Source organism: Cynara cardunculus (genome assembly GCF_001531365.2).
Source record: "Cynara cardunculus var. scolymus isolate 2C chromosome LG 9, CcrdV1, whole genome shotgun sequence".
NCBI lineage: Eukaryota > Viridiplantae > Streptophyta > Magnoliopsida > Asterales > Asteraceae > Cynara > Cynara cardunculus.
Genome location: NC_037536.1, coordinates 16,117,390 through 16,145,184, shown reverse-complemented (window position 1 = coordinate 16,145,184; position 27,795 = coordinate 16,117,390). Strand labels below are relative to the sequence as shown.

Below are 27,795 nucleotides of genomic sequence, written 5' to 3'. Positions count from 1 at the left end.
GTTGTCAGCTTCATTAACAGCATATCGCGAATAAGTTAGGTAACGACCGAATAACTTATATTATCCTGTTTTATAATATTTATAGTAAATTACAGATTTGGTCCTTATGGTTAATCAACATTATGGATTGGGTCTTCCACACAAGTTAATTACAGATATCATCATCGTTGATTTAGTTTTGCTGTGGATTGGGTCCCTCGACCTAACTCTTGTTATTTTAGAGTTATTAAGTCAAGGACATTTTGGTCATTTTACTTTTTTCCCCTTATATTTCTTTAAAAGAAAAATATTATATTATATATTAAATTATTATGATTATTAATATTGTATATACTAAATTACATTATGAATCAATCCTGTTAACAGGGACATGGAAATATTTTTCTTAATATATATATATATATATATATATATATATTATAAAATATTAAATATAATATGTATAATTTTGAAAAACAAAATAAATGAAAATTATAAGAAGACATTATTACCCCTAATTTAATAGAGTATTTGCTATTAGAGTTAGGGTAAGGAACGTAATTCATAACAAAAATGAAACCATGGTAACTGTATATATAATTAGTTTGTTTGAGGGATCGAATCCAAAATTTTCAATAACAACAGGGATGAAATTTGTAATTTACTCTAAAATTGAGTTAGAAAAAGAATAATATCAAAAAATTGTGTAGTACATGTTAGCACGACTTTGATGAATATAATGAAATAAAGTTTGGTTTTTAAATTATAATTCTATCAAGAAATTCAATTATTAAATGTATTATTCTTATTGACTTTATTATTTTTAATACTAGGCATTTAGTTGATAATATTTAAATATAAATTATAATAATAAAACATTAAATAATATATCAATTTAAAAAGGTAACTAAAAAGTTAATTTGATTTTACACCAAAATTTATAGATGATTTTTGGTTCGTAAAATGTTCTTGGATGGAATGGAATGGAATTTGTTAAAGAAATTTGACTTTGAATGAATTGGAATGAAACGTTGTCAGATTTGACTACATGTTTGGTTGACAGACATTGGAATGAAATTTGTTGAAGAATTGGAAATTGTCTGTTTGGTTCACAGAATGTAGCTTTGGAATTGGAATGAAATATTGGTGAATGATCAAAATGTTCTTTTTTGAAAATTTAAATTTTTGTAAAACTAAAAATAATTTAATAAAATAATTATTTAATATGTAAAACAATATAAAATACACAACGCAAATATAACTATAAGCCGAACGACGTTACTAAACCGACAGTGGTCGGCGTTGGTTCAAATCGGTGGTGATCCATGGTGGTTCAGATCGGTGGTGGTCCGCACAGTGGTTCAGATGACGGTGGTCGACAGTGGTTCAGATCAATGGTAGTCCGTGGTGGTTCAAATTAGGGGTGTAAATGATGCGAGTCGAGCTCGAGTATCACTATACTCGACTCGAACTCGAAACCGAATTTCCAAGCTCGAACTCGACTCGAAAACTCGCGAGTAGTAAAAATCAAAGCTCGACTCGAACTCGAAACCGAATTTCCAAGCTCGAACTCGACTCGAAAACTCGCGAGTAGTAAAAATCAAAGCTCGACTCGAACTCGATAACTATTTCTCAACTCGAATCAAGCTCAAACTCGAGCTCGAACTCGAATCAAACTCGAACCAAGCTCACCCATTCAAATTTATGAAATTTTAGGATTTTTCTCTTATAAATTTTAAAACTTAAATGTGTTCTTTTAGTTTTTACAAAACTAAATGATCAACTTCAAACTTCATCATCAAAAAGACAAAGTTAGAAATTACATTCACCTCCCTATCTTTTTATAACATTTTTTCTCCCTTCCTTTACCATCTTTCTTCCAATGTGGGACAATTTCACTAACCTTTTTTTATAGTTTTTCTTTGTCTTTTTTTTTTTTTTTTAATTTTGATTTTAATAAAAATAATAATTGATTCGTTTTATAATTAACAAATGCATAATTTTGTTTAAATATCTAAAAATGTAGAACATTTTTATTATTTATATTTTACAAATTTTATCATAAAAACTGATTATATTTTAAAACTAATTATATATAAAATAATCGAGTATCTCACGAGCTTTTCGAGTCGAGTACTGTGTAGCTTGACTTGACTCGTTAATATATCGAGACGAGCTCGAGTTCGAGCCAAGCCTATTCGAGTCGAGTGTTGACCGAGTCGATCTCGAGTAGCTCGCGAGTTGTCTCGTATCATTTACACCCCTAGTTCAAATGGAGGTGGTCAATGGTAGTTCAAATGGATGGTGGTTCAGATCGACGGTGGCGGTTCAGATCGGTGGTAGTCGCCGGTGCTCGGCAGTGGTTCAGATATGTGGTGGTCCATGTTGGTTCAGGTGGTGGTGGTCGGATGTGGTTCAGATCGGCGAAGGTTCATATCGGGGGTGGTTCAGATCGTTGATGGATCAGATCGGTGGTGATCGGCAGTGGTTCAAATCGGTGGTGGTCCATGATGGTCCAAATGGCGGTGATCAGAGGTGGTTCAAATGCACGGTGGTTCAGACCGGTGGTGGTTTGATTGGTGGTGGTCGGCGGTGGTTTAGACCGGTGGTGGTCGGCAGGCGGTGGTTTAGATCGGTGGTGATCGACGGTGGTTCAGATCGGTGGTGGTTCAGATGACACTGGTTTAGATCGACGGTGGTCGACGATAGTCATATTGAGTTTTATGAGATTAAGGTACATTGGATTAAAAAAATATTTAGTATTATGAAAATAGAGAATTTCATTCCATCAAAAGATCATGTAGTTGCTAAAGAACATTAAATTCCTTTATTTATAGAGTTTTTAAGATTTTAAGATTACTTTAATATAAAAAAAGATGAACCAAACGAAAAATATAATTTGACCAATAAAATTCAACATTTTAATTCCATGAGAATCACTCAAAATAACTAAACTCTCCCGTATAACTATATTTGAGTGGTTATATCGGAGTGGTTATGGATGAAGAAAGGTACTAAAAAAAGTAATGGTAGTTATGGTCACCATCAATAGCACCCACTATTGAGTTGGTAACTTTTCTACGTCAACTTCGCTTTCATTATTACGTCACCCACTAGTGTTATAATAACAGTATTCAGATCAGTTTGTATGCATCTCGATTAATCTTAAAGTTATATATATATATATATGTCATAGCTAAGGTTCACAAATAGGCACCATCGGAGTTGAATCATGGGGTCTTCAGAAGAAGTCCACAAGATGTCGAACGAAGAAGAAGGGCTACAAAAGGTTATGCAAATAAATTCGGGCATCGTTCTTCCGATGCTCATCAAAACCGCCATCGAACTCGATCTCTTCGAGATCATGGCCAAGACTCCTGGTGCCCGTTTCTCGTCTTCCGATCTTGCTTCTAATCTTCCTTCACAAACCCCCCAAACCCGACCTTTACTCGAGCGCATTCTTCGGTTTCTCGCCACCCAATCCATTCTCGAATCGACCCTCGCTACGGATGAACATGGGAATTCTATCAACTTATACAGCATGACACCTGTGTCCAATCACTTTGTTCGTAATGAAGACGGAACTTCCGTGGGTTCGATAATTCTCTTGATCTACGATAAAGTAATCGTCGATTGTTGGTAATTGATTCTCTAACTTCACATCTTACATCATAGTCAATAATTTATCCGGTAAGCGCTTAGGTAACAGGGAAGTGTCGTTACTCTCACTTATAAGTTAAGACTCTCAGTTTTTATTATCGTTCTTACCGGGTAAGATTCTCAATCTTTGTCATGTTGATTCAAAAACTAGAGTGACCTAGTGAAGGTAAGTGTACAGTAAATGGACCCTTAATTAATGATTCTAGACCATCTCCGACGTATTCTCTACAATTTCTCTAAAATAGATAAGCAAAAATTACACCAAATTCTCTATTTTAGAGAATATTTAAACATTAATTATTTTATTAAAATGGTTTATAATTTAATCATCCCAATAATTTTTTTTTAAATTATATATAATATAATAGTAATAATTTAATATCATTGACGGTAACGAATGAAAAATATAAGTTTTCTCTCTCCTCATATCTAGTTTTAGTATTATTAAACTTTTTTTTTATTAACCCGTATATCCAACCCACTATACAAGCCGACTAATCCCAGAATGATAACCCATTTTACGGGTAGCCCGGAATCACCACATTTAAACCTCCGTGGCCACAAAGAGGAATTTTATTTTTCCCTGTATTTGAACCTGAGACCTCCAGACCCGTTTGACCTTTGGAGCTCAAGCACAAACCAATCGGACACCACCCTTATGGTTAGTATGATTCACTTTACTGATGTTAATTGAATCGCTTAACCCGAAACCAAATAATCCGAAACCGTTTTAGCTCAGATCGGTTATTCGTCTTCGAAATTTTCTCGACACCCTTAAGTATGACCTCGATCAACTAAGTTTCTGAATCCGTGATTATACGAACATGAAATGCAGGCATCACCTGAAAGATGCAGTGGTTGATGGAGGGATCCCATTTGACAAGGCCCATGGGGTGAATGCATTTGAATACCCTGCAAAGGACAATAGATTCAATCAAGTGTTCAACAAAGCCATGTATGATAACACAAGAATAGTGATGAAGCTGATTCTTGAGAAGTACAAAGGGTTTGAAGGGGCAAAAGAGTTGGTGGATGTGGGTGGTGGTTTAGGTGCCACCCTTCAACTTATTGTTGCCAAATACCCAACTATCAAAGGCATCAACTTTGACCTCCCCCATGTTATCAAGGATGCAACTCCTTCTCAAGGTATATATATATATATATATATATATATATATATGCTTAAGTTTTCATTGATTGGTACAATTAGGGATGGAAACAAATTTCAACAAAAAGTTATCACTTCATTTTCTTTCTTATTTGGTTAATTAATTATTCATTAGGTGTGGAACATGTGGGAGGAGATATGTTCGAAAGTGTTCCTAAAGGAGATGTTATTTTCATGAAGGTTGGTATTTATATCAATGTTTCGTATGTAATATTTAATTGTTTTAAATTATAACTGTCAGTTTGTATCTGTTAAATAACGATAATGAATTTAATCTGTTTTATAGTGGATATTGCATGATTGGGGAGACGATTATTGCATTAAGCTTCTAAAGAACTGTTGGGCGGCACTGCCGGAGTACGGAAAGGTAGTGGTGGTGGAAGTCATCATGCCCGACCCTGAACATCAACCAATCAGTGCTAACGATTCTGCTTCTTCTCAAGCTGCTGTCGGTAGTGATATGATCATGTTGATTGCAAATCCTGGCGGCAAAGAGCGTACGAAAAAAGAATTCGATGTCTTGGCTAAAGAAGCTGGATTCACTTCTACCAAAATTATTTCTGGGGTTTCTTTTTTTTCCATCATGGAGTTCTACAAGAATATTTGAGTCCGCAACGTCTGTTATAGAGACCTATTTCTGCTTTATATATGTTTGAACCTTTTATTTTATGTATAAGTGCTCTTTATAGTGTAATCTGAAATGATACATGTACGTTATATTGACTTCTTTATATAACAACGATCCCAAAAGTAAAAAAAAAAACGATACTTATTATGTTTTATTATATGATACTTCCTGCGTTCCAATATGAAGAAAAAAAACACAGTTTTATAGATGTGTAATTATTACACTTTTTAACTAACTAAATGACAATTTATTGTTAAATTTATAGAGAGTAACTAATATCTCCAAATAATAATTAACGGTATAATTGAAAAACATCAAGATTCAAAATGGTGTGAGGCATGACGTGACGGCAAACTCAAGCCTTAAGTCTTACACGTTACAACTAGGATGCAACAAATGTGACATAAGGTAACAAATTTGTATGTTATATATATATATATATATATATATATATATATATATATATATATATACACACACACACACACGTGTGTGTGTGTGGGTGGAGAACGATAATTAAATAAAAAAATACAAAAAACAGTCAAATCATGTGCAAAATCACATGTGATTTTTACACTAACGGGCAACATTATAGTGTAAAATCACATGTGATTCGACTATTTTCATATTTTCTTATGGGAAAAGTCCAAAAAAACCCAATGGACTTTACTGTTTGGAACGATTAAGTCCTTGGACAATTTTTTGGAATAAATAAATCCTTGGACATTCTAGAACCTGTTAAATAAGTCATTGGACATTACAAAACCTGTTAAATAAATCCTTGGACTTTCTAAAATATGTTAAATACATTTTGTTTGTAGAAAAAGTCCGAAAAAACCAATGGACTTTAATATTTTGAACGATCAAGTCCTCATTTTTTGAACGAAAAAAATACTTACATTTATAAAAAAACAAATACATCATTCTCATTACTCTTCACAAAACACATAAAAGTTGTATCCAAAACATAATAATCTGCATACAAATTTTTAGCATAATTTTACCAAAAATTAAACCAACACTAGTTGTTTACCCGCGCAATGCTGCGGATTTCAAAATCTAACTATACAATACGAATATCTTGCAATTTTAAAACTGTAATCATAAAAACTAAAGCGGAACAAATTTCTTCAAAAAAACGTATCTTTATTATTCGGTTAATTATTTGTCAGGTGTGGAGCATGTGGGAGGAGATATGCTCGAAAGTGTTCCTAAAGGAGATGTTATCTTCACGAAGGTTGGTATTTATATCAGTGTTTCGTATGCAATCTTTAATTGTTTTAAATTACAGTTGTCAATATGTTATTTTCATGAAGGTTGGTATTTATATCAACGACTCGTATAGAATCTTTAATTGTATTAAATTACAGCTGTCAGTTACTATCTGTTAAATAACGATGATGAATTTAATCTGTTTATAGTGGATACTGCATGCTTGGGGAGACGGTTATTGCATTAAGCTTCTAAAGAACTGTTGGGCAGCGTTGCAAAGTACGGACAGGTAGTGGTGGTGGAAGTCATCATGCCCAGCCCTGAACATCAACCAATCAGTGACACCGATTTCGCTTCTTCTCAGGCTGCCTCGGTAGTCATATATGATCATGTTGATTGCGAACCCTAACGGACAGAAAAAAAAAATTGATGCCTAAAACCAAAAGAAAAATTCTGATATATATGATATCTAATACTGCCTCCATTCCAAAATAAATGCTCACAAATTTAAAGATATATAATTATTTCACTTTTTAAATAACTAAATGACATATTTGTCCTTAATCGTAGAGAGAGTAATTAATTACTCCAGATAATAATTAATAGTATAATTGAAAAGCAAATGTATTTCCTTCACTTTTTATTTTAGAAAAATGATAAATATTTTTGTATTTCTAATAAAATATACAAAAGAAATAAAAAAAATACATGACAAAATAATCAACTTTATGGACCGTTTACTAAACGCTTATCTGGTAAATACTTGCTACCAAATGAACATGGCAAGGGTCAAAGATCTTATCTGGTAAGAGCAATGATAAAGATGGAGAGCCTTAATCGGTAAGTGCAAGTGATGACTCCTATCCGGGTAAGTGCTTACCAGGTAAATTATTGCATACTATACCATTTTGATGTACTACAATCTTACCCGATAAAATAAATCATAGTGTTGACTCCCAAAGATAAGCGCTTACCGGGTAAGTATTTAGGTAAACGACCCCTTAGTTTTTTTTATTAATGGTGGCATGGACCACCATTCCGTATCACAAGATCCTATGTTGCAGTAAATCTTGTATTTCATGAGCGTACAGAAAACATTAAGATCAACTGTTATTTTGTTCATAATGCTTTCATTTGACAGTTTAATTCGCGTTTCCTACATTTCTACTCACATTTAGCCGGCCGATATCTTTACCAAGGCATCGTTGTTTCTTTGGTTAGGTCACACAAAGCGTGTGTTTCGATTAAAGAAAAATGTGGTCCAAACTCATAATAGTCGTTCGATGAGTTAGGCTACACACAGAACGAAAAACAAACGACAACTTTCTTGTCACTCTCGTTTGAGCTTGTCTATATATATATATATTTGCTACGTCTACAATTGGAAATACGGATCAATAGTTAGCGATGAATGCAAAACAAGAAGAATGCAAGATGTCGATAGAAGAGGAAGAATTACTAAGAGTTACGCAAATGGTAGGGGCGACGGTTCTTCCAATGGTCATAAAAACCGCTATAGAACTTGATCTTTTTGAAATCATGGCTAAAGTTACACGTGACTGTGGCGGAAGTGGTGGTGGTGGTGGTGGTGGCGGCGGTCAATTCACCTCTTCAGATATTGCTTCACATCTTCCTACACGAAACCCTGAAACCCCGATCATAATCGAAAGAATTCTTCGGTATTTCGTTACGAAATCGATTCTTACTTGTGAGATCCACACCAGTGAAAATGGAGAGATACAGAAGTTATATGGCATGGCACCCATATGCAAGTATTTTGTGAGTAATGAAGAAGGGGTTTCTTTTGCCAACTTCTTTCTCTTCCAAAATGACAAAGTAGTCATGGATTCATGGTTTGTTATCTATCTATCTATCATCTGATATTCTGTTTGGGTTCGTTTACCAAATGCTTACCGGATAAGCGTTTGCCAGCAAGAGTCACCATAGTCAGGTAACATTCTTGGTCATAAAACAGACAGTGACAAGTTTCTCTTACCCGATAAGCGCTAATCCGGTAAGCATTTAGTAAACGGTCCCCTTAGTCAAACTCAAGTATAATGATTTTTGTAAATATCATGACACCTAAAATTCACTACCATGAAATTGGTTTCATGACATTATATTATGTTCAACTGTCAGTGTCCTAATAGACGCTTTCATAGGACTTGTGTTTATAGGACCAAACAATTGTGTATAATATATAAATGTGTTACAGTAAGTCGATATGACGTTTTTGGGCATATGAACAAGTTTGTGTCCTATAAGTCTTTTAATACGATATTATTTGGAAAAATATCTTATAAAAACAAGTGTCCGATAAAAAGACATGTTCACAAGACACTTGGAAAAACTAACATGACACTTTATGTCATGTCCTAAAAAGCTTGTTAGGGTGCCAATATAACGTCATAAATCAATATATATTCTAACACCATTTGAGCAAGAAATTGATCACTGGCAACCTCAAACGGCCCCACCTCCAAGGACACCAACGTGAGTGAGCATTTTTTTTTTTGGCTCACTCAACGGATGAGGCTAGCCATGAGGGTCGACAGGGCCGGCCCTGGCCATGTGCAGCCCGTGCGGCCGCACAGGGAATCAAAGCCTAAAGGGGCATCAAGTTGTCATATGTTATTAGTTTTAGGTCTAATAATTTGGTTATTGGACAATTGAGCTTTAACTATAAAAACAGGCTCAAGGCCTAGTAGTGATGAATATCGAATGCACATCGTGAACCAATTAAAGCCATCATTCCGACAATTCAATCTAATTTCTACTGTTCTCCAATGTTCGACTATTTCGATTTTCAAGGCATGGAGTTCTCTTTCCAGCCAATTAACGGTCATGAAGTCAGATTCAAGAAATCAAAGATGGAAATCTCGAATGACTGATTTCTATTGTTGATTGAACTTACCGAGTTGTTGTGTGAGTCATATTATGATTTATGAATCTTCAAATCTTTTTGCAAAAAAATCTAAATTTCTAACTAATTATTATAAAGTTGGGTCATGTGGTCGTATGTGTTACTGACCTACTAGGTTAAGGYGAATGGGCTTTTGTCATTTTGATAATGAGTCTTCCTCTTGCATATTGAAATATCTGAGAATTGAAATTTTCAATGTATATGAGCACATCATTGTATCAACATAGCTGGAGCACACTGCACAACATTAACAACATATTGTGATATCGTCTTAATTATTGGGCACTTGTTCTTTGCAATGCACAATAACATAAATTATGAATTTTACAATTTATTATTGTTCTTTTGACTTTTGTTTACTTTGAGATTTGACATTACTGCATTAGATTTAGGGGTCGTTTGATTGATTTTCTATTAAATTCTATATGGATAAAGTTATCTGTATGAATTAATATGTTTGTATAAGTTGGAAAAGTTTTTGTTTGATAGAGTTTTTTCGCAAATGTAAGGAGTGTTTTTTAGTTGGAAGGGACATGTTTGGAAAAAAAAAAACTTGACTTTCTATATAAAGTTCCCCCTAGAAGCTTACTAGATAAGTTGCTTTATATATCATTAAGCCACTACGAAACATTCATGCATAATTGAGCGAATAAGTTGTTAGTTCCATTAAGTTTATTAAGCTGCTAACAGATAGGCCATTAGCCTTTAGTCTTTAGACCTGTAATTTTTGACTTTTACTTTTCGCTTACTATGATAGTAATTTGGATGTAATTTATTATTTTAGTTAAAAACTAATTATAGTTTTCCTTGTCTTTTAAGTCTCATATATTGAAATAAAATTTCTATTTTGTTAATTTCAATTTGGAAAAGGGAAAACTGAAAGAAGCACGATCTTAATTCAGAATTTATCCTTTTCCCATTCTATATTCTATATTCGGGGTTTTCATTTTTATGTACCCCCCCCCCACCCCCAAATTGTATTTTTTTATTATAATTAATAAAAATCAACATGAGGATAAGACACTTAGCTTGAATAGGTTCTAAGTTCTTTAAAAACTAGCATGTTTCATTGGCTTAAAAAAATAGGGTTAGGGGCATTTTTTTTATTTTCGCACAGGGCATCAAAAATCTTAGGACCTGCCCTGAGGGTCGAAAATGGGCCTGTCTTGTATTCAGACAAAGTCGCCACACGCCGAAGGCTATATTGTAACACTGTTACACATGACACACAATTGTTTGGTCCTATAAACTTAAGTCCTAATAAACCAGATATTGTTGGTAATGAAAAATAGATTTGTGGGATGCAGGTATCACTTGAAAGATGCAGTGGTTGAAGGAGGAATCCCATTCAACAAGGCCCATGGGGAGAATATATTTGAATACCAAGCAAAAAACAAGAGGTTTGGTGAGATATTTGACAAGGCAATGTATGGGAACACTGCTATACTCATGAAGATGGTTCTTGAAAAGTATGATGGATTTGAAGGGGTGGAGGAGGTGGTTGATGTGGGTGGTGGTTTGGGTGCAACACTTCAGATTATTGTTTCCAAGTACCCTAACATTAAAGGCATCAACTTTGACATGCCACATGTCCTCAAAGTTGCACCTTCGTATCCAGGTGTGAGAGAGAGAGAGGGGAGGATCGTTAGGAAAGCTGATCAATTTGTGAGAAGGCGGGAAGTTTCAAGGGCAGACATGATTACATGTGATATGAACGTGTAATCTTATATGATACAACACGTCAAAAAGGATTTGGGCGACTTGATTAGTGAACGCGACCAAAGATCGCGGGAAAGGTTGCTCGCTATACGCGGGTCAATGCAACATGTGTTGTATTATGTGTTTGTATCACATGTAATCATGTATGATCTTGAAACTTCTCACCTTTATATATATATATATAGGGAGAGAGAGAGAGAGAGAGAGAGAGAGAGAGTTGGGTTCACATGAGACCAGACTGTTTTAATGAGACCCGTGAGACAACTTTTTTACACTTGAAACTTCACAGCAAAACATTGTGAAGGTAAAAAAATTTGAACCTTCACAGCAAAAACACTATAAAGGTTACTTTCACAGTGTTCTGCTGTGAAGTTTCAAGTGTAGAAAAGTGGTCTCACGGCTCTCATGAAAACAGTCTCACGTGATCTCAAGTCTATATATGTATATTTGTGTGTGTAGGGTCTCGTTCAGGGGAAAACCGCAGAAAAATAAAAAATTGAGAAACACCGTAGTAACCTTTATCTGCATGCTATGCACATGTGCATACAAGTGCATAACATGCACTTGGTGGTTTTCCTTAAACCTCACTCTATGTATGTGTATATATGTGTGTGTGTGTATATATATGTATGTAGAGGGAGGGTCAAACGAGAATGCTAACTATTTAAGAAATACGAAAACAGGCCAAATCAAGTGCAAAACCACATGTGATTTTACATTAACGGTCAAAAAAAGATGTGCGGGAGACTTTGGCCGCGCCTTCAGGTCGCGGGACAAAGTTGCGTAAATCACATGTGATTTTGTACATGATGTTGTGTAAAATCACATGTGATTCAACCGTTTTCTTGTTTTCTTAAATAGATATTGTTCTCGTTTGAACCCGAGTACCCGACTCTATGTGTATATATATGTATATATAAAATTATCATGCTGAATTGGGTATAGATTAATGAAGGTCTCTTGATGTTAATAGGAGTGGAGCATGTTGGAGGAGATATGTTTCAAAGCGTTCCAAAAGGAGATGTTATCTTCATGAAGGTTACTACATACAACTTTTGTACCAAGTAATTGTATTTTCTCCTCTCCTTATAAAAATGGGGTGATATTATTTTGGCACTTGTACATGACTAAATCTAGAGTTCCATTTTCTCTTGGACGACAACAAATGTCGTTGAGAGGAAGTTGGAAAATTTTAGATATCAGGAGGATGTTTAGGTGGACCTGTCGTCGGACCATATTAGACATAATTTCAAAATGAGGTTTTCCGGCAGAGTTGGGAGTTGCCCCAATAACGCGAAGGATAAATTTGACAAAGGGGAGATTGCGTTGGTTTGTGCACGTCCATAGAGACCGATGACAGAACCAATGAGAGTACAAAGAGTGTCTGTCAAGAGGGTGAGGAGGACATGGGATGAGCAATTAAGGTTGGACATGACCACCATACATATTTCCGATGACATGACCTCAGATACTAGTACTTGAGTAGAGTAGCAGACTAGGCATGGGACCTATAGTTAGCATAGCATAGTCAGGCAGAAGGAAGTTAGATAGGTTGGGAGTTTTTTTTGAGGGCCCACAATCTAGGTTGGGATGTGTTCTTGTGGGTTTGACCTTACCCTACCTTTAGTATGCTTCCCATAATACCAATTCATTACTTTTTTATTTTTCTTGTGATTTGTTCAACATATGCTAATCTTTATTCCTGCTACTGGTTTTCTCACCCTCTTGTATAATCCCGAGGTCTTTACTGAAACAACCACTCTACCCCAAAAATCCAGGGGTCTTCACCGAAACAGCCACTCTGCTCTTTGGGGTAGAGGTCTAAGTATGTATATATCTCACCCCTGGACCCTACTCCAAGTGGGATTTACTGGGTCCGTTTGGTTTGGTTTGGTATGGTTTGGTTTCTTTAATACTTTCGGATAAATGACTCTTGACGAGAAACTACAGTGGATATTACACGATTGGGGCGACGAGTATTGCATCAAGCTATTAAAGAATTGTTGGAAGGCGTTGCCGGAGAACGGGAAGGTGGTGGTGTTAGAAAGTATTGTCCCAGAAGAGAAGGCAGGTAAAAGTGATGTTACGAGTAATATTGATGGTGATATGGTGATGTTGGCTATAAATCCTGGTGGCAAAGAGAGGACAGCCAGAGAATATGAGGCCTTGGCTACACAATCTGGATTTGCTGCTTCTAAAATTGTTTGTGGAGTTAGTTTTTATTCCATCATTGAATTCTACAAATAAAACTGACCTATAATTATCAACACAAATTGGGTAAGTGCTAACAGCGCAAGAATGCAGTCTGAGAGAGAGGTTCGCTTGGGATAAGCGCTAAATAAAAATGGTTATTTACCAAGTATTTTGTTGCAAGTGTTTCACGATAAAATACTTTTATCATCTTTTTTTGTTGGTAACTGTGGGTTTCCGGGACAATTATGCGCACCAACTAATCCCTGGACGACTATGAATAGCCTGGAGTCATCGCAGGTGAACCTCCATAGTCACAAGGGATTCGCAGCGCCTGAAATCGAACCCGGGGAAGATGGGATTTCCACTACATTACCCTGAGCATTGAGCAGTGTGCCACAACCCAAGTGGTTTCAAGAACATCTGTCCAATCCTATGAATGTTTATATCCATGTATACAAATCCTCAGAGTCCTTTAGAAATATATAACCTTAAAATGAGATTTTGATAAGTTGTTTTTTTTAGTATTCGACAAATTTTGTTTATCCATGTAAAATGACAAAAAAAGGTATAAAAAAAAACATCAAATGTGGAGAGGAAGGGGCTCAACAAAAACCTTCGATCTGAGAATCGCAAAATGTGGAGAAGAAGGGGCTCAAATCCTCTAGCTATTCGTTCCTGAAACTGCTCCATCAAATCGATTGAACGCCCAAATTGATCCACGCTCTAAGTCCGACTCAATCGAGCTAGCAACTCTAAATTTCCGACTCAATCGGTCTTCTTGGAATTAGGGTTTTCTGCAAGTCGTGGGAAGCTTGTTTGAGAGCTTGAAAGGAAACAGAAAGCGGTTTGGCTTCAACTTCAGCTTTAGGGTTGAAACAAAAATCGTCACCTTCAGCTTCAACTTCCATGGCGGATTGCAGAGAGAGAAGGTTATGGACTCCTTAATCAGATAAAAGAAAAGGATAAAAATGAAATTTGGTTTTCAAAGCTTCCAAGTAATTTATCAAAAACTTTTTATTACTTTGACATCGGTAAAAGCATTATTTTTTCTCTTCCAAACATTAAAAAGTGTTTATTATCAGATGACACTAGAATAAGTCAATAAATATTTTAAATAAGCAATCCCAATCGGCCCTTAATTTTTTGGAAATTAAAGAAAAATAGCTATTTTCAGTGATCAAGTTAATCTCAGCTATTTCCCTTTCAGAGATTTCTAAAATATCACTAACTTCGTAAATGACATCTTTGTAACTTGTGGAAAGCTAAAAGACAAAAATAAAATTCAACTGTTACATGGATCTACAAGTGGCACCTCCGTAAGTAGATGAACATTGAAAAAAAATAATTCACCTTTCATCAAGGCCCACAAATGTACGAAAAGTGAGGGAAAATTGTCTTTTAACTCATCTGCAAATCATGCAAAGGTAGCAATATTTTTAAAAATTCCAAAAAAAAAATAGTTGAGATAGGATTTGATCCTTGAAAATCGTCATTTCATTAATGTCTTGTAAAAGTTTTGTTTCAACTAGAAAAAATAGAGATTATCAACAAACTCAACCGGTCCCACACGACTTCAAAGACATCAATGTAAAAGGATATTTTTTTGACTTATTCAACGGTTGAGGTTACTGTAAAGTATTGAACTCGGGGCGTGTCTCGATTCGTATTTTTTATAAAGAGAACGAATCTTTTTATCGATGGATCAAAAGATAAAAAAGGTATGATGCAGGAATGAAGCAAAGCTGTTTCATCCTTTTGCCAACTAAGTTACATGCTAGAGAAGCTTTAAAATTAATAATATTTTATTAAATGTATGAAATATTCAGATAATATAATTAATATTGTAATCTTTAAAATAGAAAGGTTTGTTGGATTTAAATATAATATTATTATCCATCAAAATGGATTGTTGGTAAGCGTTTTTAAATTCAGAAAATCCACCAAATTGTATGATCGTATTATGAGTCAACTCGGTAGACAACGGTGGCTAATACATTTGATTCCTAATACTTAACTTTGCTACCAAAACCATATATTGAATATCATACTCATATAAATATATATATGTATGTATATATATATATATATATATATATATATATATATATATGCTTATTACTTCCATAGCTTAACAGAACTGTCATGGCCAGCGGAGGCAACCATTCCGGTAGCGGGCGACTGTGCCAAAGCCGCAATAATGTCATCGTGAGCTGGAACCGTCATGCTCTTGTTTTCCGCCATGTTCCATAGCTCCAAAGACTGCTCAACACAAACAGATAACCACAAATTAATCTCACAACTGGTGCATTCATAGAAACAGTCATTTTACTCTTTCGGGGTAGAGGTCAGCATCCCACCCCTCCCAAGGGGAAATTAGGGGCCGTTTACTAAACATTTATTGAGTGTCACTTACCTTACTGGATGAACATGGCAAAAACTAAGAATCTCACCCAGTAAGTTGCAAGGACCAAGAATCTTACCCCAATAAGTGGGGCAGAAGAATTTTACTTGATCAGCGTTTATCGGATAAAAGACACTTACCACCAATCCATTTTGATGGTCGAGAATGTTACCCGATAAGGTAAGTAAGAATGATGACTATTACCTGGTAAGCACTTACCCGATAAGCATTTAGTAAATGCCCCTTAATCTCACACTTGTGTCTTCACGGAAACAGTTGTTTTACCTTTTGGGGTAGTGCTCAGCATTGTGTACTTTTGAGCAAGATATACTAGGTTTGTTTGGCTTAGGAAAAAAAGATATAAAATCAAAAGCATTTGGTAAAGGGCCCTTAATCTCACACGGGTGTCTTGACGGAAATAGCCGTTTTACCCTTTTGGGTAGAGGTCAGCATGTGTTTGTTTGGTTTTAGGAGGAAAACATAATATAGAATCAAAAGCGTTTATTACCTGCATTCCACCGATGACCAAAAGAGCGGAATAACTTGGATGGAAGACACAAGAATAGAAGAGGTTTCCATTGGAACTCAGCTCATGAATGCACTCCCCAGATGCCACGGACCACACTCTCACGATATCTTCGCTTACAGAAGCCAAATATTCCCCATTCAAGTCCCAGCACAAGTAGTTTACAAGTCCCATATGTGCCTGACAATTAACCATTTTCTCGAAATTCAATATCAACTATAAAAATAATAGACTTTGTGAGGACACGTGAAATCCCGTCAAATTACTCTCCAAAAGAGCCCTTGAAGAGAAAAGGAAGGTTTCAACATGTATTGAAGATAAATGGTCTAAGTCTAGCCGATGTAGGACTCCAACACAACCAATGGCGGATCCAAGAATTTAAAGTTTGTTGATGGGGTCTGAACTTAAATTTTGAATTTTTTTTTGGGGGGGGGGGGGGGGGCAAATAAAGAAAATATATTTATCGAAAACAATTTTTGAAACTTCTTATCCCAGGCTATGTTGAGACTAATCCCGGAAAATTGCGATTGTAAGACGTCAACTCTGATAAACTTAGTGTTCAAACCATTGTGGACGCCTGGAATTGAACCTGGGCAGATGAGATATTCCACCACATCCCCCGAGCCCAACCACTAGGCCACAACCCATGTGGTTAGTTTTGAAACTTTTCTTGGCCATGGATCCACCAATGAACACACCCCCTCCAATGGAGGCTAGACGAACACAGATTGTCTCAGAGTGTTGAGAGGGAGCTAGAGGAGTACAGATTGCCCCAGAATGTTGAGTTCCCTAGAGTTGTAACTCTTGGCTCTAATGTCATTTGAGAATGTGGAACCTCATTAGGTTAGTCTCCAAAAAAACCCAAAAAGGCGGGTTCCAACATATATTAAAAAGAAATGGTTCAAGTCTAGCCGATGTGATCACATACCTGGAAGGAATGAGTTTGCCTATCAGTTTCAACGTCAAAGATGGACACCATTTTATCGGATGCTGCTGCCAGTAGTTGTCCACTTACGGGCTGGAATCGCACTTGTGCGCTACCTCCCTGCTACACCCGCAAATAGATATAAAAAAATCCATATCTGAAAACTGGAGATCAAAATTACAAACAGAAAAGAGCAACCAGATTGAACTCTTGACCAACCTTAGAAACACGAGTGCATTGGAATGGATTCATATTCCAGTAGCGGATTTCGTTGTTACTGTCACAGAAGCAAAAGAGATCGTTCTTCTTGGGATGAAAATCTAGGGATATAACATGTGATGTATGCCGCGTGTGTGCATGCAGACAATAGCTTGGCTGCAACAGAAAATGTAACCGACCCATTTATAAACCCAACCTTTTTGGAAGTATATTATATTTGTATACAGCAAAACTCACACACACTCCTCGCTTTTAACGTTGTGTTCTCAAAACCTGTATTATGAAGGAAAGGAAAGAGATGGAAAGGGGAAGGAAGTAAAAAGAAAGCCTCTTCTCAAAACTGTTGTAGGAGAGAAAGGAAAGGAAACAGAAGGAAAATAATAAGTTTCTTCCCAAATGTGGGAAGAAAGGAAAGGAAAGGAAATAAATTAAAAACCCTTAAAAAGATTATTAAAATTACAAAATTACCCAACCTTTCATTTTAAATGATACATTTTAAAGGGTATATTTGCAAAAATGTCATCTTTCCTTCCCCTTCTCTGTTGTTCAAGAACATAGAAAATCATTTTCTTTCTTTTCCTTTCCTTCCTTCTTCTTCCTTCTCGAGAACACAAATAAAAAAATTATTTTCCTTTCCTTTCTTTTCCTTCCATTTGTTGTCTTCTCTTTTCACCCCAAATTTGAGAACACAATGTTAGTGATGTTTGAACCCTTGACCTGTAGGAAGGTTGGGATTTACTAGTAACCTGGGTACCAATTGTGCCACTGACATTTTGGTCATAAAGCCAATCTTTCAAGCACATAATGTTCAAATATTAACTATCAAAAGCAAAGAAAATGATCAAAGTACACGAGGGATACTCAACATGTCCACCTCAGAGATACATTTATACTATGCTATAAAGCATTTAGGTAAAAGTCATAAAAACAACTTATTAAGCATTAGGATACTTCTTACTAGTGCATAATCCCTTAAATTACAAATTTACACATAACTACTGCATAAGAACCACTTTATAAAGTTTTTTTAAGCTCCATAAAACTAACCTATTACCAACGAATAAAACACTTCAACTACATGATAACCATTGAGCCCTATCCATCATTATCTTTTTTCCAAAAAGGATACTCAATCAGAACAAAAATAAATTCCATCTTCATTTTTAAATCTAAAATACTGCAATTATAATAAAATTTTAAATTAACCAAATTATTCCAAAAAATGAAATTTTATAATCTTTAATTTTACACCAATATCGATATAGGATACATTTAGATTAATTTTCCATTCTCGGTTTACAATAAAATTTTGCATCCCCCTAGATCACACGAGTACGCAAGTAGTTGCAATAGATATACGAGGAGAGAAATCTTACATTTGCTGCATCCCATATTCGCACAGACTTATCATAGGAAGCAGTTCCAAACTGAGTCGAATTTGGTCTAAACCGAACATCAGTAATTAATAACTGATGTTCTTCAGGGGTGCTCTCAGTTTGTAGGGTATCCATGTTCCACAAAACAGCCTGAAGATAGCAACCAATTATTAAATTTCACTTGATGTTAATGTTTACAGCACATACTCTAATAATAACAGCAAGGAGCGTAATAAAACAAAACAATTAGGTGCAGGCATACGTAAAACCAAACATATATGGGGTCTGGGGAGGGTGAGATGTATGCAGACATGACCTCTACCCCAAAGAGTAGAGCCGCCGTTTCCGTGAAAACCCCCAGCTTGTGCAAAATGTGCCGGAAGAAAAGGATAATACTTGCTCCAAAAATTTGTGGAAAAAGAACATAAGAAGAACAAGAAAAGTGGTGCTAAAATTTAAAAAAACAAGTTAGAAGCAAGCAACAAATTCTATCAGACAAGAAAACAGAAATACAAACAGGGAATTCTACCTGGTCAAATTATATTGCAGTTTACCTTTTTGTCATGGCCAGCACTAGCTAGCAACTTTCCATCTGAAGAAAAATGACAGCACAAGACCTTCTTTCTTGTCCGTATACAACCAACTTCCCCAAACGAAAAACCTGTTAAAGAGAGTTCAGCTATGACCTGAGAATAATTAGAAAGTTCTACTTGTACATGAAGTGATAGGATCGAATACCCTTGGAAGACTCTGTCTTATGCTCAGTAACTGTCTGCTTTATTGTACCGTAATGTTCTCTTGCATCTCCTCCATCATGTTGCAGAAAAGATTCCACATTATCTTCCAGGGAAACGTCCCCGAAATGCTCAATGTCATCCTGCAATATGAAACAATAGCTAATGATCAGAACATAGTGTCATCATCTCATACTCAATTGAATAGAGATTGTGAGAATATGTGGAACCCTATTAGGTTACTCTCCAAAAGAGCCCTTGAGAAGAGAAGGGAGATTTCGACATACACTGAGGAGAAAAGTCTAACTCATGTGGGACTCTAACACGCCCCCGCCCCCTCCAACAGGGGCTAGACAGGCACGGATTGTCCAAGAGTGTCGAGAGGAGGCTAGATGGGTGAGGGAGCTAGACGAGTGCGGATTGCCCCGGAGCGTCGAGTCCTTGGGGGCGTTTTTTGGTTTGATGTAATGGTTTTGAGGGATTTGGATTTTGTGGAAGCATTTCAAATTTTTAGTGTTTGTTTTGTAGGATTTGGATTTTGTGGAGGGATTTAGATTTGGAAGGATTTGAAATCTTCGGTGTGTTTGTTTTGTAGGATTTAGAATGGAATTGAATTCCATTATTTAAGAATAATTTATAAATAATTATAAAAATTATTAAATTACCTTTTTATTAATTGTTTATTACAAAACAAATGTTTTAAACGTATTTTAAAACATTATTATATAAAAATCCTATGAAATCCCATTAAATACCAACCACTCCCATGGGATTTCAAAATCCTATGTTTGTAGGATTTCAATGAAATCCCGGGATTTCAAATCCATGAAATCCTTTAAACCAAATATGGGATTGGATTGGAATGGAATCCTTCAAACCAAACGGGACCTTAGAGTAGTAGACTTTGGCTCTGATACCTTGTAAGAATATGTAGAACCCCATTGATTAGATTACTCTCCAAAAGAGCCCTTGAGAGAAGAGAGGTTCCAACATATCTACAGGAGAAATGATCCAGGTCTAACCGATGTGGGACCCTAACAGACATCTAAAACCTAGAAGGTGACTTGTGAAAAATCAAGTTGAACACTTTTGATCATGACCAAAAGGTGTTACCGAGAGTTACCATCTGATTGGTTGACGACGTAAGGCCACCCGTTCCTTCTGAACCATACACCATCATGCTTTTCGGTACACTGTTCACATGCTGCAGACTGCTAGCTGTGGCTATTCCATCACCAGGCGTATGAGTTGATGCTGGGGAGCTTGGGGAAGGGCCCACTGTATTCCCTGTACCTGTGCTGTTGGCTGGTCCAGAAGACGAATGCTGTTTTCTTTTTCTGTTGCTCTGCTAAAAAGTTCGAAAACATGGGTAACTAGATGAACCCAGAATACATCAAGACTACAGAAAACAAATAAACGCTACTTAACTTGATACTGAAAAACTTTACATGTTTAAAATGATAATGTCTTATTAAATAAAGTGTGCAATAAAGAGGGGTTTAGTCTACAAGCACAACCTGTTGCTGCAACTGGTCCTGCTGTTGAGAAGTAGATTGTTGTATCTGAGGCATCTTCATCTGTTACATGAATATTCAGCATCAAAATTAAAGGAATATTGAAAGCAAAAGAGCAAACTAATGCTGGACATCTTTTGAATCATGATCAGCATATGAACAATCGAACATTAACACTAAAGGTGCATGGCACTAAAGAACCATATCGCATCTTCTAGAAAATGCTAAAAGAACATTCCTCACCCAACAAGTTATTAATTGTAAGCTTTCTCGTAGACAAGTATGCAATGTTCAAATAAGGAATCATCTCAGTAAGTAATACATATCATCTAGACAAGTTATTAATTACCTAATGGCCAATATGGAAAGTATATAACTGCCTAATGGCTAATTACCGTCATCTTTGATGTTCATTGGTTGGGGGAGAAAGATAATTTAAATTCCGTATATATTATGTAATTTTGGCATCAGAATACACCATATTGAATAGAACAACCTTCAAAATAATCGTTCATGTAGCGACTCTTGCCAGCATGACGCAGGTGCTGCATGGATGAGTCAAATTGTGCTTAAACTAAAGGTTGGCTTTTTTCAGAAATTTGAAGGGTTTTATTTTGATGAGCCAGTTAGGTCATTCTTACTTGGCAATTTGGTGAACAAGTTGTCGTGATAGAAAGAACTTTAATAAAATAACTATCATCTCTTGGGCTGCATAATAACTTAGTAAGTAGCGTTTCCTATTTGTAAATAAGACCTTGTATATGAGGAAAACTTGACTAATTGGGAGCAACAAGATACAGACTACCAAAGGGTCATTGGCCCAGTCGTGCCTGGGTCACAGGTAGAGCCCCAGCCTTCTAGGAGGTCAAGGATTCAAACCTCATCAAAGGTGAGGAGTGTCTGTTAGTATTTGCCAGGTATAATTTTATATACTTCAAAGAAAAAGTAATAAAGAGACAACAGCTTCCATAGAAAATCTGAACCTTGGGTGAATTCATTTGTCCAGGGGAGCTTACGGATCCATCATTTCTTCCCGTTTGACCATCCTTCATACTTAGATTGCCTCTAGGCAATCCAACAAGCCCATAATTTGGTGAAGCTCCAAGGTTGCCTTGCGCCTGGGCATGCGCTAAGGCCTGTTGCTGCTGTGATGCCAAATAAAACTGATTCTGGTTTGGCATGTTGGGTTTTTGTACTTGCAAACCCATACTCGGGCGTAAATTGTCAATTCCCTGCACAGTTTGCTAATACCAGTCATCAACTTTACCTTCAAACTAGATAATAACATAAGAAGCAAGAAAAAAAAAACCACAATAACTTACAGTTAGAGGCCAACCCTTCAATGGAAGACCAGTAACACCTTGATTCAATCCTGAAGGAAGGATATGAGATATAAAATGGAAATTCATTAATAAATATAGTATTGAGTCGGCTTTCATACTGTTGAGTGTTGATTGCTGTTCGTTCACGAAACTTTACCAAAATAAAGAAGTAACAATGGGTGTAGTTGATTGAACTAAGCACATGGAAGTTGATTTCATTTTATCAAAGAAAAATTAGACACCGGAAGTGTGTGCATGGTCTACTTACCCACAAAGCAACAAGTAGTCAACAACTTGACATATTGGCCAAAAGCCTCACTAACAAGCTATTTCAAGAAATTACCAGAAAGTTGGGTGTTAATAACATATACATACCACCTTGAGGGGGAGTGTTGATAATACATCATAAATTAGGAGTAATCAGTTCTAACGTATTATCCTAGTCCTCAAAAGTTTGTTAGTCGTTTCTGTCGTAGTATCCAAAAGTTTGTTTCCTACGTTATAGGATTACTTTGCGGTACCCTAGTTCCATAAATATTTTACGTACCAAACTATTGAAATATACAAAAACCTTCTCTTTGAAATTGTATACAAATCATCCCCTCGTTAAACAGATAAGACTCAACAAAGCACATTGACACAATTCTTACTTGTTTCTGAACTCATAGAGCGAGAGAGACAAGATCAAGCTTGTTTATACATACTAAACATTATTATGGGGTTCAGGCAAATAAAAATGGGTGTAGTAAGAAGAAAAGTTCAATTAAAATCTGGTTTAGGTAGAGTTAAGGCAATTTAAGGCCTAAAAAAGTGCATGCAAGAGGGATGTGCTGGACAAAAATACACCAGCAAAGAAAATATGACAAAATTGATACTCAATAACTATAAGACTCTCAATAACCATATGTCCCCATGGATATGGGTAAATATTTTTCTAGTAACTGTCAGTGCATATCCATTTATAACCATCCTTTGACTGCAAGAGGTGTAGAAAGATTACCTCCACCGCCTAGTCCAGACTTTGACTGCAAAACCTGTCCATAAATTGATGAAGGGTCTGTAGGCAAGGATTTCTGTGTATTACCCAAGTTAACTTCTTGTTTAATTTCCTAAGATTTGTAAAAGCTCATGAGCCAAAACATGGAACAGAGAATAAGCAAAAGACATAAAGGTGCATGCAAAGCATTAGGAATATACCGTATTCAACTGTGGCCTCCCTTGAATTTGCTGCAAAGTTGAAGACACATTTGGAGAATTGCCTGGTATCAACAGGCTGAATCAACAACAAAAACCAGCAGAGCATAAAGACCCAACCAATTTAAGGGAAAGAAATAAAAGGAGAATTTACATTGACAAATACTGACTTACCCTTGATGATTATTGGCCGGCTTCAGCAGGGTCATCCTACTGGCATCAAGAAGAGCTGGTGAGGTTTCTGAAACCATAGAATGAGAATGTTTCATGGGTTCCTCTTGCATCTTCACACCCATTGTACTGGCTGATGGCTTTCCCATCATTCCATCAGTATTCATAGGATTTACAGAGCCACCAAGTGGAGGATGATTAGGATCCCTCCTTTGTAAGTGAACATTTCGTTGCTGCATCAGATGCAGCTGCTGCATTTGCAGCTGCTGTTGATGCTCCTTTGCTTTCATTTGTTGTGTCTGGTGTTGGTTTCAAAACAAAAAGAAAAGAAAAAACAGAAAAAGTGGACAAGAAAAACAAAGATAGATTTGATATCAAGATTAATAGCACAAACACAAGGCAAATACAGTACAAGGGTAACCACTTTTTCAACTGTTGAACATGTCAATTTATGAACAAAAAAAATCACAAAGTAAAAAACCTCTATGTAAGCTGCAGCAGCCTCAGAATGCTTTTCGTTTGTCCTAGCGATAAATATATCCCAGAAGACAGACCACCATTCCAAGAGAAATCCACCAGGAGCATCAATAGCTGCCAATTCAATGAAATTGGAGACACGATTATTCACTCAATTGATGTAATATATTTCAAATTGCATGCATCATGTATATAACATTTATATGTGCGTCACTGTGCCTTCATGTATAGAAATCGTCATTAAATTTTGTTCTATGTTTCAATCACCCTTCTATGAAAATCAATGATACCATGGCCACATACAAATTGGAGACTAGTTACTAAGTCTAGCCATCTAGCCATGCAAATACGTTGATAGAAAATTATGATAGGAATCCAATCGGTGAAAACCAGATAATAGACGAATAGGAATCCGATTTTCCATGCCCTTCATGAACCAAGTGACACAATAACTTAACTGACTACCACGCCAAAATTATTGCTGAAAAGAAATCAAACCAGCCCTAAAATCCAGGTTCACCCCTATATTCAGGATGAAGCATTGGCCACCTTCCTCCACCTTACTCACCTTAGAGATTAACAAGCAGAGAGATCGATCTCAAGCTCGAATTATCGATATAAGAAACACATAAGCCAATTAGTGAAGTACCAAAAGCCTTGGCATGCAGATCTACATTGGATGCCCAGATTTGAGAACTGGGACATGAGAAAAACATACCTACAGGATCTGTAGCAACCTTCCCTTCAGTCATGAAAGCTTTGGCAGATGCGTGCATCTTCCGTTTTAACAAATAGTCATGGATGTAAACATCCAACCTAGCAAAAAGGAATATGAATAAAATTGATTCAACTGAGAATTACCACAAGTGGACAATTTTAATACCCTTTTGTCCCAAATTTAGTGGTTTTTTATTATTTATATGAACAAATAATATTCTTTTAAGATAATAGGAATGGTTTTAGATGAAGCGTAATTGTAAGCTTTATAACCCATTGTCATCAAAGAAGTTACTGTTGTCTGAAAATGTTTAAACAAATGTGTGTAATCAAAGTTGCAATTACAATAGTATTAATGCTCCCCAACCTAAAAGAGTGAGCATATTCAACTTCATAATTGATAAGATTTTTTGGTAGTTAGAACAAAATTGGTAACAGCATTATAATCTGAAACATACCTAAAAACTAAAAAACATGCAGCTAGAGAAAAACTTCTCCAGTTTTTAAATTGAAACTACTAGCCTGGATTTACAAAATGATAAGTACTCCCAATTGTGGGATGGGAGACTAGTATAGATAATAACATATTCATGGTCATTGATATAGAGTAGTAAAAGCATCCTGTTTCCATAAAATTATTTGAAACAGAGTTTTGGAGCTGTGAACTCCAGACAGATTCATGGTCATTGATATAAACCCTAATCTTCCAAGATCGGGAACTTAGGGCGTAACTACACCGAAATTGAATTAATTTAGTAGAATGAACAAAATCTTCCGTATCCTGTCAAACTAAACCAGTTTCGAGGATTCAATAATTAAATTCGATGCTAGCTTTTCAGATACAAGTAACGGAAAGGAACAAAATTAACAAACAGACAAAATTTTAAGCAATGCATACATCTTATCAGCTTCCCAATTCTGCGCCATGTGGTTTGGTTCAGAACTCCAAATTATAAACGTGAATCAAAATTCTTCCCAGCAATAATCTCTACACAAACATACAGAACAAATCAACACATATCAATTCCGAATTCAAATCAAAAGAAGAAAAATGTTATAATTATTAATCCCATATTTATCCACCACAAAACCGCCTCGTTCCATACCAATAGACCAGTCGAACAAACCCTGCATTGCAGACTGATCAAATTCACCAACCACGATTCTCAATAAAACACCTTAAATTCCAATTGAACAACACAAAATTAGCTAAATTCAACGAAAATCAGTTGCTAGAACTCAAACCGTAAACCAAAAGATTACGAAATCACGTACTCTCCGGCCTCCACTACTAAAAACAATGAAATACCTCCAAATTCCGATATGCAACTTCTTGTCTTCAACTCAATTTCCTCCAAACTTGCTCGAAATTCTGATAAACACAACTAAAGTAAAATGAACTTCAATTGGCTACAATTCAGCACACACTATCCGATCAAGATCAACACGCTAACAACTCGAACACAAAATCAAAGAAAACTCAAAGAATTTTCGTGAAGATTCAGGTTTACTGTTTGATAGCAACGCAAGAATCGGAGTGAGAAAGTGGTTTTAAGAGGGAGAAGAAAATGTGAATATACATATACATACATATATATATATATATATCAAAAAGCTGGAGGGAGGACTGAACCTCGAGGCAGGTTCGGAAAGCAAGGTTCGGTGAGGCATTTATGGGCCAAAAGGCATTTAAGTAATTATTTATTTATTTATTATTTGTAATTAATAAATTACCATTTATGTAAAATATATCACATGTTTTGCACTTTTTTCAAAATATATATATTCGTAATTAAATTATTTTCCAAAAATAGACATTTATTTCAATTTTAAGACAAAAAAGGTGGGTGTTTTCATTTGCTTTATGTATCTGAATATTTACTTTTTTTATGCATTCATGTGTTTGGTATTTAGATAGAATATCAAGACTTGGATTACGTAAGATCAGTCTGCTTTCGTGAGACTATTTTTTTACACTTGAAATTTCACAGTAAAATGTTGTAAAAATAACTTTAATGTTTTCGCTGTGAAGGTTCGGCTTTCTTTTACCATCATATATGAAGTTTCATGTGTTAAAAAGTGGTCTCACAAAAACAGGTTGGTCTAACATGAACCCAACTTAGAACACGAAAATACATAGTTGGACAATTGTTGAATGTTTAGTATGATAAAACTGGATATGACATAATTGATAAAATGACTAATTTATCCCTAATAAATTGTTTATATATTTTTTATATTTTGATTAATTTATGTAATTTGTTAAATTATAATATAATAAAGATTTTTTATAATAAAATATATGATTAGAAAGTTTTATGTATTTATATTTAATAAATTATAATATAACCAAAATATAGAAAATTATACATTGTGTACAATAAAATGAAGATTAAAGAGAATAAAATACAATAAATAAAATTTAAAGAATGTATAAATTGTAAAGAGGGAGATATATTTGATGTTTTAAAAGAAAATTAATATTATTTTGAGGGTATTTTAGTAAAAATATAGTCTTGTTCCATGGGGTGGGACGGAACACGCTTGTTTCGTTTTGTTTCACCTTGTTCCTGTTTGTTCCACATAAAAGTCATGTCAAACTTGAAACAATGACTATTATCCTGTTCTGTTATTCAATGAACCAAACGCATCCTTGCTGTAATGATTACGAGATGTACTACAAAATTTCACCGGGTTAAAGATACTGAAAAATTAAACAAACGTAAAAAAAAATCAT

The 27,795-nt window shown here is 35.5% G+C and overlaps 3 protein-coding genes across 13 annotated transcripts; 2 read left to right on the top strand and 1 right to left on the bottom strand.

Annotated features, from left to right (window-relative positions):
* The first annotated feature begins 3,125 nt into the window (after positions 1-3,125).
* Positions 3,126-5,530, top strand: LOC112517955 (caffeic acid 3-O-methyltransferase-like). The gene is made up of 4 exons (XM_025125400.1): positions 3,126-3,618; positions 4,475-4,785; positions 4,923-4,987; positions 5,094-5,530. The coding sequence occupies exons 1-4, from the start codon at positions 3,212-3,214 to the stop codon at positions 5,412-5,414; spliced, it is 1,104 nt and encodes a 367-aa protein (XP_024981168.1). The 5' UTR covers positions 3,126-3,211; the 3' UTR covers positions 5,415-5,530.
* Positions 5,531-8,054: 2,524 nt separating this feature from the next.
* On the top strand, positions 8,055-13,536 carry LOC112518480 (caffeic acid 3-O-methyltransferase-like). The gene is made up of 4 exons (XM_025126186.1): positions 8,055-8,500; positions 10,878-11,188; positions 12,263-12,327; positions 13,240-13,536. Exons 1-4 carry the CDS (start codon positions 8,055-8,057, stop codon positions 13,534-13,536), a joined length of 1,119 nt encoding a protein of 372 aa, XP_024981954.1.
* A 2,023-nt stretch (positions 13,537-15,559) lies between these two features.
* LOC112518449 (transcriptional corepressor LEUNIG_HOMOLOG-like) lies at positions 15,560-26,601 on the bottom strand. 11 transcript variants are annotated; one of them, XM_025126143.1, is made up of 19 exons: positions 26,368-26,573; positions 26,165-26,236; positions 25,957-26,046; positions 25,060-25,157; positions 24,346-24,455; positions 23,868-24,163; positions 23,697-23,772; positions 23,500-23,608; positions 22,500-22,549; positions 22,161-22,409; positions 21,181-21,240; positions 20,787-21,011; positions 19,668-19,806; positions 19,484-19,590; positions 18,930-19,079; positions 17,554-17,709; positions 17,338-17,457; positions 16,392-16,589; positions 15,560-15,741 (listed from the first exon to the last, which is right to left on the bottom strand). In XM_025126143.1, exons 3-19 carry the CDS (start codon positions 25,983-25,985, stop codon positions 15,598-15,600), a joined length of 2,316 nt encoding a protein of 771 aa, XP_024981911.1. In that variant the 5' UTR covers positions 25,986-26,046; positions 26,165-26,236; positions 26,368-26,573; the 3' UTR covers positions 15,560-15,597. The 11 variants fall into 11 exon arrangements, with proteins under 11 accessions (XP_024981911.1, XP_024981915.1, XP_024981916.1 ...); XM_025126147.1 differs by having other exon boundaries at positions 26,142-26,186; XM_025126148.1 differs by having other exon boundaries at positions 26,165-26,186.
* Positions 26,602-27,795: the final 1,194 nt, after the last annotated feature.

Coding starts and splice junctions, on each gene's coding strand:
- LOC112517955 (XM_025125400.1), top strand. CDS start 3,212: ATGGGGTCTTCAGAAGAAGTCCACAAGATGTCGAACGAAGAAGAAGGG. Junction 3,619..4,474: donor AAAGTAATCGTCGATTGTTG/GTAATTGATTCT, acceptor CATGAAATGCAG/GCATCACCTGAAAGATGCAG. Junction 4,988..5,093: donor GAGATGTTATTTTCATGAAG/GTTGGTATTTAT, acceptor TCTGTTTTATAG/TGGATATTGCATGATTGGGG.
- LOC112518449 (XM_025126140.1), bottom strand. CDS start 25,985: ATGGCGCAGAATTGGGAAGCTGATAAGAT. Junction 21,241..22,160: donor GACAAATGAATTCACCCAAG/GTTCAGATTTTC, acceptor TTCATGTAACAG/ATGAAGATGCCTCAGATACA. Junction 19,080..19,483: donor GTGCTGGCCATGACAAAAAG/GTAAACTGCAAT, acceptor TGCTATCTTCAG/GCTGTTTTGTGGAACATGGA.
- LOC112518480 (XM_025126186.1), top strand. CDS start 8,055: ATGAATGCAAAACAAGAAGAATGCAAGATGTCGATAGAAGAGGAAGAA. Junction 8,501..10,877: donor AAAGTAGTCATGGATTCATG/GTTTGTTATCTA, acceptor TGTGGGATGCAG/GTATCACTTGAAAGATGCAG. Junction 11,189..12,262: donor AGTTGCACCTTCGTATCCAG/GTGTGAGAGAGA, acceptor TGATGTTAATAG/GAGTGGAGCATGTTGGAGGA.